Below are 9857 nucleotides of genomic sequence, written 5' to 3'. Positions count from 1 at the left end.
AAGTCGACAGGGCAAAACAACAGCAGGACACATCCCACTGTTTCTCTTTTGATCCTTATTAAAAATGGTTGAAGTAGAAGGAGACATAAAAAAGTAAGTAAAAGGCGTTTTGGAAGTGCAGGACTTCCCACACCGCTCAGCAGGACGATGACATGCTGAGCCCTCCAGTGTCATGGCTGACCTGAGCAGCAGCTGGACAACCAACGTCCTCTGTTGGCAGGAGGACAAGACCTTTATCCTCAGAGCCAGCGTCGTCCAGCAGAGAGCCAGCATGTTGTCTATGTTTGATCTGCAGGGTGGGAAGAGACAGATATTGCACGAGACTTGGCAGCCAAATGCTAGTATGCAAAATAATGCAACTTCTGTAAGTTTGTCTTGTGTGTAATTATCTTATGTAGCCGAATTGATCTTGTGAGCTTTGTCACCAATTAAAAGAAAAAAAAACATAACTGTAACAAATGTTTGAGTTCGGTTTATTTCAATTGAGGGTTGCATAAAAAAACATGTCATGAGTCCTTATTGTGTACTTGGTCTTTATGCAAATTCTAAGAGTTACTTCCCAAAATAAAGTGACTTTAGCTACAGTGGGTTGCTACGCAGAAAAAAATGCTTCTGTGAAATGGTCCCAGCCTGGCCACCCCGCCACTATATAAACTGCCTCATTAGCGCTGCAAATAATACTGTTAAAATGTAATTCAGAAATATAATGTAACGTTTTCAAACATCAGCAGACGACTTTTACTTTGAAATCCAACATAACGGAAGTATCCATTACAAGACACGCAAAGAACAATGACTTCCTGTTTGTTGATACTACCTTCAAAATCAAAGCGAAAAAGAAACACAAGAGTTATGTATTTGTCGCAGCCCGACGCGAAAGCTTTTAGTATGAAATCCACCCAGCAGCTGCAGACGTGTTGTGTATTCGTGTTGCCTTGACACCGTGTTGTTTGCTCCCGGGTCGATAACCGATAATAACGTTATCTTGTGTCAAAGGTAAGATGTGCCAATTGTTATCTAACGTTAGATCAGGAAATGACGGCGTTTCACTGATATAAGGTCACACTGTGAGGCTGGGCTCGCCGGTGTGCGACTTTTAGATCAATGCTAATGTTTAACTTTTACAGCACTTTGTACAGTAACTCTACAGTCTTACATCCGCATTCGTCAGCTAGCCAGCAGCTACGCTAACTGTCCGCGCAGAGCTGCTGCTGCCGGGTCGCATCATACATTTGAGCGTTGCTGTTTTAAAACATCGGGAGAAGAAAGAGCCGTCCGCGATGTAAAAGGTAATATATATCCTGTAATAAGAGTCTAATGTGGCACTAATAACGGTGTATAACTGTAGGCGTTACCAGAGCTAGCCAATGTTAGCTCGTCACTGTCAGTACCCCCAAATGTACGGCAACTCGGGAGGCGTTTTGCGGGTAAATGGAAGAAATTCGTCTTTTTCGTCTACGAGACAACAGGCAAGACCTGCCAGTGAACATGTATGGATATAACGGTTCACGTGTTCTACGTCACTGCTCTGATTTACAACCTTGCCTTGCTGTATTGATCGTCTGCATCCTGTTTAATTATCCTCTTGTGTTTGTATATTGTTGGGATTCATGGCCAACAACTAAAATGTAGTCGTGAACTGAATAACTGGTAAGACGAAACCAGTCATTGGAGAAGATCATTTCATCAGTCAGTCGATTAAGTTCAGTCAATAACACTGGTACAAGTGAGGAGAAAGGTGAGGCTCTGCAATGTGACACTAACCTTTATCAAGGTTGAAAACAAAAAGACAGGTGTATAGTTACACCTAGTTACCGGGTGTAAAACGACCGTTCAGGAAGCTCTTTCAGTGCAGGGTGTAACAGAATAAATGGCTCTAAATACAAACAAAAGAAAAGGAGGAACCTGAACACGTAACCCGTATCTTGGTTTTGTTTCTCAGGTGTGTTTTGTCAGTTGTATGGAATGGAGATATCTCTTTTAAAAGGATAACCTATACGTTCGATTATGATGTATGCCAGTTTATGGCGGTAACATCCTTTCTCTCCTTATTAATCCACAGTTCCTGGAGAACTTCGGCCTCACCTCCTGAAACTGGATTTTGAGGGTTCAACGATGGATTTTCACCAGTAACTTCCCTTAATTCACAGTGATCATATACCTGATTGTCTGTATAGTTCGGCAGCATGTTTCCTCACCATGGGATGACTGGATAGTGAAACCGCGGCTGTCGTGCACAGAGGAAATTTCCTGAACGAGGACCAACAAGCGTCTAAAGCACTTTTACTTTCTCATATCAGCGCAGTCACACAACTATGGGCTTCTGCTCGCCTGTGTGCAAGACTTTGCGGAGGGGGAAATACTTTCTGCTGCTCCTTGTCTCTCTGTCGGTGCTGGTGTGGATCACAACTTTTTCAGGGGAAACGGTGAAATTCGGTCACGTTTCGGCCACCTCACCACAAACTCTTGTCAAAGAAGACAGTCTGAGGGAGAAACTCGACACTTGGACAGCGGCACCCGTTCACTTAAATACTCCACCGCCAGAAGTCGATTGCCCTCAGGAGTCACCGTTGCTACGTAGGTATATGCAAAGTGCAGGGAAAAGAGGTGACACACTTGCTGTGTGTATTCTTGCTTTGGCTGATGGGGTTTACATTTTTAATTTAAATCTATCCTTGATTTTGTGCTCTGTTTTAAATTCATCACCGGTCTGCTGACTCCATGGCCATGTAGATGAAAGAACAGTAGCGCAGATAACTAATAATAAACTAGACAAAGCTCTGTGCCGATCATTAACCTTTAATGTCACCTTGAACATTATTAGTTTATCAAAACAAGAGTAAAGGTTGATTGTGCTATGCATGATTATAGATGATCTTAATCTGGGCGTACATGCTGAAGTTGTTGTATATGAACCTCCAGAGTAATCTCAAAATACTTGTGAACTGTCTGTCGTTTACAGGTTTAAACTATTTGTTTGAAATGATTATATTTACTGCGTTATGAGTCATAACTTATGATCGTCATATAATGATCACCAACACTCAGCTTGTCTTTTGTGCTAATGTCCACAGAGGGAGCTGTGAAGCTAGCCTTTGAATCCTCTCTGAAACTGAAGGATGTGGAGAATGACAACAAAGAAGTGGCTGAAGGCGAGTACAAGCCCTCCGACTGCACAGCGAAGCAGAGCGTAGCGATCCTCATCCCTCATCGCAGCAGAGAGAGACACCTCCTCTACCTCTTGCATCACCTGCACCCCTTTCTGCAGAGGCAGCAGCTACATTACGCCATTTATGTCATCCAGCAGGTATACAGGCTCCAGATCATGCATTGTTTTATTAAATCAGCTTGTGCTTGTAGTACAAAAAATATTGATTTAGAATATAGATAATATAGAATATGATTATAATTAATCAGGGCTCTCATCGGGTGAAAAATAGAGCAATGAAGAATTGAAGAAATGTTGGGAAATATTATGGAAATATTATGTAGAGCAAAATGGATTCATGTTCTCGTATTATCTCAAATGACAAAAATGTCAAACTGTCTCGTTGCTTAATTGTTTTTTCTTTTCTAAATAACTGAGATCTGTTTGGGCAGCAGTTTTACTATCAGTGCGTTGCTGAAAAACACTTTGTGACTTTAAAGTCATGAAAGCAACAACTCATGTTCAGCGATGCACGGAAACACCGCCACTGAAAACAAAGAAACCAGTGAACCAAAACACTTTCACATGCCAAAGGCAAATCATCTGCAACCAAATAATGTTCCGAGCACAAGAAGAATGATTATCAGTAAGGTTATAACGAGAGGCACTGTTTAAAGTATTAGTTTATAGTTTGAATGCAGTGTTTAGACACATTTATACAGCCTAGAGCTTTTTATTTGGAGATAAACGACAATATTTTTTTTTACCAAATACCTCGATGTCAAATTTGCAACCATATTATGCCATTGGCGCTTTTTTCAAAAATATTTACACATTGAGCTTTTTGATAAATAATCATCAGTAATGTGGATACACTGACTGAGAGGGAAAATAACAGCTAGAGCAGTCTGGTAAGTTCAAAAAATGACATCCCTTTCCTGTAACGCAGCCTTTCAAAACAGGAAAAGACAACGATCACACCATATTTCAATATCAATATAATAGCAATATATGGTCCACGCCTGGTAGAGCCTCATATGTATCCTTTTATGAAATGCTTTATCATGTTTTGGTTCCTCTGATCATCTGGTTCCACGGAGGCAGTGTCTGGCTTTCATGGTGGTTACTTGTAAAAATAAATCAGAATAAAGCCCAATAAACTCCTTCAGATTGACTTGCTAAGCCGTCTATTTTCCTATAATAGCCTGGATGTGATGACATCACTGCCACAATGAAAGCTACTCAATAACTGTCCCACACAAGTAGCATGAAAGCATTTTCTGAGCTGCAGCTGTTGTGACCCCGTACTCCAACCTTCCTATCTGTTAGAAATCTTCAGTTAAAAAACAGCAGATTGTGATTTTTATTGTGTTTTATGTTTTTTTTAAGGCTGGTGATGCGACTTTTAACCGTGCCAAATTACTCAATGTCGGGTATTTGGAGGCACTGAAAGACTACAGTTGGGACTGCTTCATCTTCCATGATGTGGACCTGGTTCCTGAAAATGATCACAATTTATACTTCTGTGACAAGCAGCCCAAACACCTGGTGGTCGGCCGCAACGCCACAGGATACAAGTAAGTATACAACTACGAGTACATTTACTGCAAGTCATGAGTCATATTTATGTTTATACTACCTATATGAATGAACGAGGATATTATCTTCAAAGCTCTGATACAGAATTTGAACTAAGATTCTTCATATTCTTCCACTCTCAGGCTGCGTTACAAAGGCTACTTCGGAGGAGTCACAGCTATGACCAAAGACCAGTTTCTTCAAGTGAATGGATTCTCAAACACGTACTGGGGTTGGGGCGGAGAAGATGATGACCTTCGCATCAGGTGAGACAGGAACGAGCGACAGTGTTGTGTGTTTCTATTGATGACATCTGGAGCAAATGGAGCGTATTCCCTCATTCATTCACATGTGGCTCTGCTGTCTCGCAGAGTTGAGCTGCAGAAAATGAAGATAGTGCGGCCGCCTGCTGACATAGCTCGCTACACCATGGTGTTTCACAAACGGGACAGTGGCAATGAAATAAACAAAGACAGGTCAGTAAATGAAGAGGTGTCATGCTTATTTCAGCACATTATAGGTCATTTAAATGTATGCACCCGGATTAGTGCTGCAGATTTAATCTCCTGACGTATTATTATTTCTGGTTGCTTCCTAGGATGAGGTTGTTAGGACGAACACCACTGGTATGGAGAAAGGACGGGCTCAACAGCTGCTCATATAAGACTATGTCAGTGGAGAGGCTGCCTCTTTATGTGAACGTGACTGTGGACATCGGTAAGCCATAGAGCTGGGATTCCAAACAGGAAGCTGTGACCAAAAACTGTTTTATGATATATTTTCTACTGCGTCTTTAGGCTACTGAGTGCAGAAAGGCTACAACATGTGTATAAGACACCATATGAAGCACACAGAATGCACATTGTATTGAGTAGTTAATATATTAGAATTATGTTCAGCTGGAAACTACATATTTGCACATTTCTTTGCATATCAAGCTGCCTTCATTTCATTTCTTCACATTGTTAACAGCCTGCTCAAAGAAAAAAACATTCCCTTCAATTCATTTGGCTTTGGTCAAATATATAAATTGCTGCAACTCATTATTTGAATACATTTAATTTTTGACATAAAAACCTACAAATCATGCACAATGTGTGTTTTGTGTGCTTCTGTTGCTGCATTGACTAAAGGCCCCTCTGACCCAGGCGTTGTCACTTACTTGGAACTTGTCTCAGGACTGTCCGGGAGGCACAGACTGATTGAACTCTCTTCTGATGCTTCCGTTAGTGCAGGGCCGTTAATATTTCTACATAGCATGTCGTGACCTCACATATTTCTCAGAAGTCAAATCAGATCGCAGATAACCGAGAACAGCCGTTTATAGGGAATTGAGTTAATGTTTAGGTTTGATTCCAGGACTCTTCAAAGCAACAAGACGGTCGACTGGTAGCTTAATAGATTTGTTTACACGGACATGTTCGCCTCACAAACTGTAGACGGTAATATGATGTTAAATTGATCAATCATAAGAGTAATGTGCATTGATTGTTTGTTTTTATCCCAGATATAAAACAGCAACAAGGCCTTGATTTACTTTTAATTTATCCATTTATAATTACAATAGCTACACTACCTGTAAAAAAAGACTTGTCATATTTTATTATTATCCAGCATTAAAGCACAGTGATTAATATCCAAATAAAAAACTAGTAAATACATACTCTATTTATTATTTATAAAACATTATGTGGGGTCCCAGTAATGTTTTCTGGTAAAGACATTAACAATAAAACCACAGACAAAGAGCCAAACTGCTGGTGTTTGTTAATGGAGGACAATGTGAACATATGAATGAAATCCTAGTAATCTTTATATTCTAGATATCTGAGGTCTTCCTCATCTAATACTTGCTGGTAATATTACGGTCATGCAGAAGGTCAATATAGTTTGTAGTAAAGAAGACAAAAGATGAACCTTGTGTGCAGAAAGAGGGAAAACATCAAGAACCACCGAGCAATAATAATATATGGAGGGATCATATCAAGTGAAATATCTTATTGTGAAAATTGATAATGTGTTGGTCATTTAGAATCCGGCTGCTCTAGAATCAGGCTACATTATTATTATTATTATTATAAAATGCTTGCGTGTCAACTGGCTTCATTTCCAGAACTTAATGACCTTAAACATCTTCGGACGAACAATGTTTTTGTCTTGAAGAGTAGCTTGATTTTTAAGCAGGAAGTAATGGGTGGTGGGTTTTTATTTATTACCTTAACATTTTTAAATGGTAATCGTAGTGACCGATCAATATAACTTTATATAATTATCGGATGTGAAGCATACTTGTTTTGATCATTGCATGCAAATAGTCATATCGGTTTGTTCAATAAGTGATGTTTTTTACTTAATTTATATCTTGAAGGTAGTGTAGCTGCTGGTATGTTACAACTACCATATGTTTTTCCTTTTTTATTATCTGATCAGCAAATACATCTTTCCAGACTGAGCAATATTACTAACTATTGTGACAAATTTGATTACAGCTTATTTGAGCCATTCCTTTGTATTTTCATATTCATAACTGTTAGAGTAGAGTTTTATAATAGGTTGCTCTAAACTTCACACAGTGAACTGAACAACCCTTCATAATGTACAATGTATGCTGCAGCCATTATGAAGAAGATCATATTCAATGAGAGTTATGCATTTTAAAAATCTAAATCTGTTGGTGGTCGTCTGTTCACTTCATGGTCGCATCTCAATAATGAATGTATGTTTTAGGATCGTTTTTCTACTGTGGGTTGTAAACTTTTACATGTAAACATGTAACTACATAACTATAACTTCTCAATAAGGTTTTGTAAAATGATTTCAACCAAGAAAATCGTGGTAATATCGTAGCATCAAAAATTTCACTGACATTTTTAATTAAATTTGTACTTTATATGAATCATTGTATGAAATTCAAAGTGACGCCATATTAACTCTTTCCGAATGTCCTTTGGTGGATTTATTTTGAATGTCTGCATGTCCGTTTGGGATGATTTGTCATGTTTTGTTTGGGCCAGATGGTGGTAGAGAACAAGATTATGCATTTCACTTCTAAAAGGGTTATTTTCTCTTTAGAACACTTGAATAATAAATAGTATTTTCTTATGAATTGTCTTGTGGTTTTATGTGTTCCCGGCCAAACATCACAACCACTTTGGTTCAACAGATAGAATATGCACTTGAACATGGTTTCAGGATAAACACCCTGCTCCTTTTTAACCCCATAGATCATTCCCTGCATTACTGGATTAAATGGGATTATGTTTACTGTATGAGTGGAGTAGTATGCTGCATGTAACCAAGATGGCACCAGCCTGCAGTACGTAGATCTGACCAGTACGGGGCCTTGAAAGCACAACAACCACTACTGGAAACACTTCTAGTGAGGTCTCTTCTCCTTGTTTACTATGGAAAGAGTGGTTTTATTGTCCCGCAATTTGCGCAGCAGTAGCCTTAATTCATCAATGTAACAAAATAACAACCTATTTAAGTCTGGTTGAAGTGTGAGAAGACGTCACACACACGCATAAATAAACAGGAAGAATAGCATGGATTACAAATCACACAAGTTTTCTTTACCCTGATTTAACAACAAAAGACTGAACTAAAATTCTCCATAAGTTTTATACGAATGCACAAGTATGTATGCTGCCAGTTGTGTTGTAATTGTAAAATTGCTTGGATTAAGTTGAACACTTGGTTAATCAAATTAGCTGCTCACATTCCCTTAAAAAGCTGTTTTGTCAGCACGATATCCCAACAATACCTCTACAGAAATACAACAGCGCTGCATCTCTCTGAGGACATAAAGGACATGTGCTAAACGTAAGGATAAGAATAACCTCTTATTATTCAGATACAATGAAATATCTTCTCAGCATAGACTTTTTTCTGTTTTTTTACAAGTGCAAAGAAAGAGCGGGGTGTCTGAGGCTTTGTATGGACAGAATGATGTCATCTCCTCTTCCTATGGTGCAGAAAGAAAGCTTTGTCTTGTTGAGGCCGAGCCTAGTCTTCTAGATCACATGCAACATTCACAAAACACTTTTAGCACAAAATGATCAACTCTGCAGAACGGAACACAAACTAGTCCACTTAGATACGTTCAAATGCCACTGGTATATACAATACAGCACACCGGAGAAGTGTGCTGTATTGTTGCTGCTTGTAAATATAGTTAACGCTCACCTGAGTGTTCATGTGTAAGTGGGATGTTCATATATTTATTTGCAAAAACAAGAGCAAAGCAATATTCATGGAAAAGCAATGCCTCTGAGCTTTAGATTTAATAGAAACTTGGATCATGGTGGTTCACGCTGTTAAAAAAGGCTTTATCTATTGGATGGAAAGTAAACTACTTTTTAAAATTAAAGTTATGCCTGGCCATCAAATTATTTCAGGGCAGCCCAGCATTATAGTGGGACCCTCAAGACCAGCATGAAGGTCCAGGGTTGATGATACACCAACTGTACACTATATACCTGCCCAGCATTAAACATTAGAAAGACCATTTCTAGGAGCCAAAGAGACAAAACATTTCCCAGGGTTAGAGACTAGAACAGAGCTAAAGGGAAGGAATATTGGATTGAATAATAAGGTTGTATCTGTCGAAAAGGAAAACTGTGAGCAAACAAGTTAAATCAACTTCATTGGTCAGTGTTGTTTCACAGCTTGAATCCCCCGTTAGAGCCGTATGCTAAGCTTTCATATGCTTTCAGGACAGAAATGTGACTTTGGGAACCACAATTGTTGCGCAGTTATGAGTAAGAATAGATTGTGTGTGTGTGTGTGTGTGTGTGTGTGTGTGTGTGTGTGTGTGTGTGTGTGTGTGTGTGTGTGTGTGTGTGTGTGTGTGTGTGTGTGTGTGTGCGTGTGTGTGTGTGTGCCAAGCAACAAACCAAAGTTTACAAACAGAGTATCTTTTCTGCCGAGTTCTTTTTTATTTTTATTGGAAAATATGTCTCCAATGCAAATCACTGTGGTCAGTGGACATACTGCAGTTACTCATCAGGTTTTAAAATATCACCTCAGGGAAAGCTGTTCAGTTTGAGGATCTGTAATGTTTCATGTGAAATGGTTAAAAGGCGACAGATATGAGGAATATATCATCATTTCCGGGGAGTTTTTTCCTCTC

General features: G+C 39.1%; 1 protein-coding gene across 1 annotated transcript; it reads left to right on the top strand.

The window, feature by feature from the left end:
- Positions 1–860: 860 nt before the first annotated feature.
- Positions 861–7832, top strand: b4galt4 (UDP-Gal:betaGlcNAc beta 1,4- galactosyltransferase, polypeptide 4). The gene is made up of 7 exons (XM_084029894.1): positions 861–996; positions 2063–2577; positions 3075–3307; positions 4538–4725; positions 4870–4992; positions 5098–5202; positions 5325–7832. The coding sequence occupies exons 2-7, from the start codon at positions 2316–2318 to the stop codon at positions 5452–5454; spliced, it is 1041 nt and encodes a 346-aa protein (XP_083886020.1). The 5' UTR covers positions 861–996; positions 2063–2315; the 3' UTR covers positions 5455–7832.
- The last annotated feature ends 2025 nt before the right edge of the window (positions 7833–9857 follow it).

The sequence above is a fragment of the Eutrigla gurnardus genome (assembly GCF_963514095.1).
Source record: "Eutrigla gurnardus genome assembly, chromosome: 15".
NCBI classification, from domain to species: Eukaryota; Metazoa; Chordata; class Actinopteri; order Perciformes; family Triglidae; genus Eutrigla; species Eutrigla gurnardus.
Note: the sequence above shows the minus strand (reverse complement) of the source record. Positions and strands in the feature narration are given on the sequence as shown.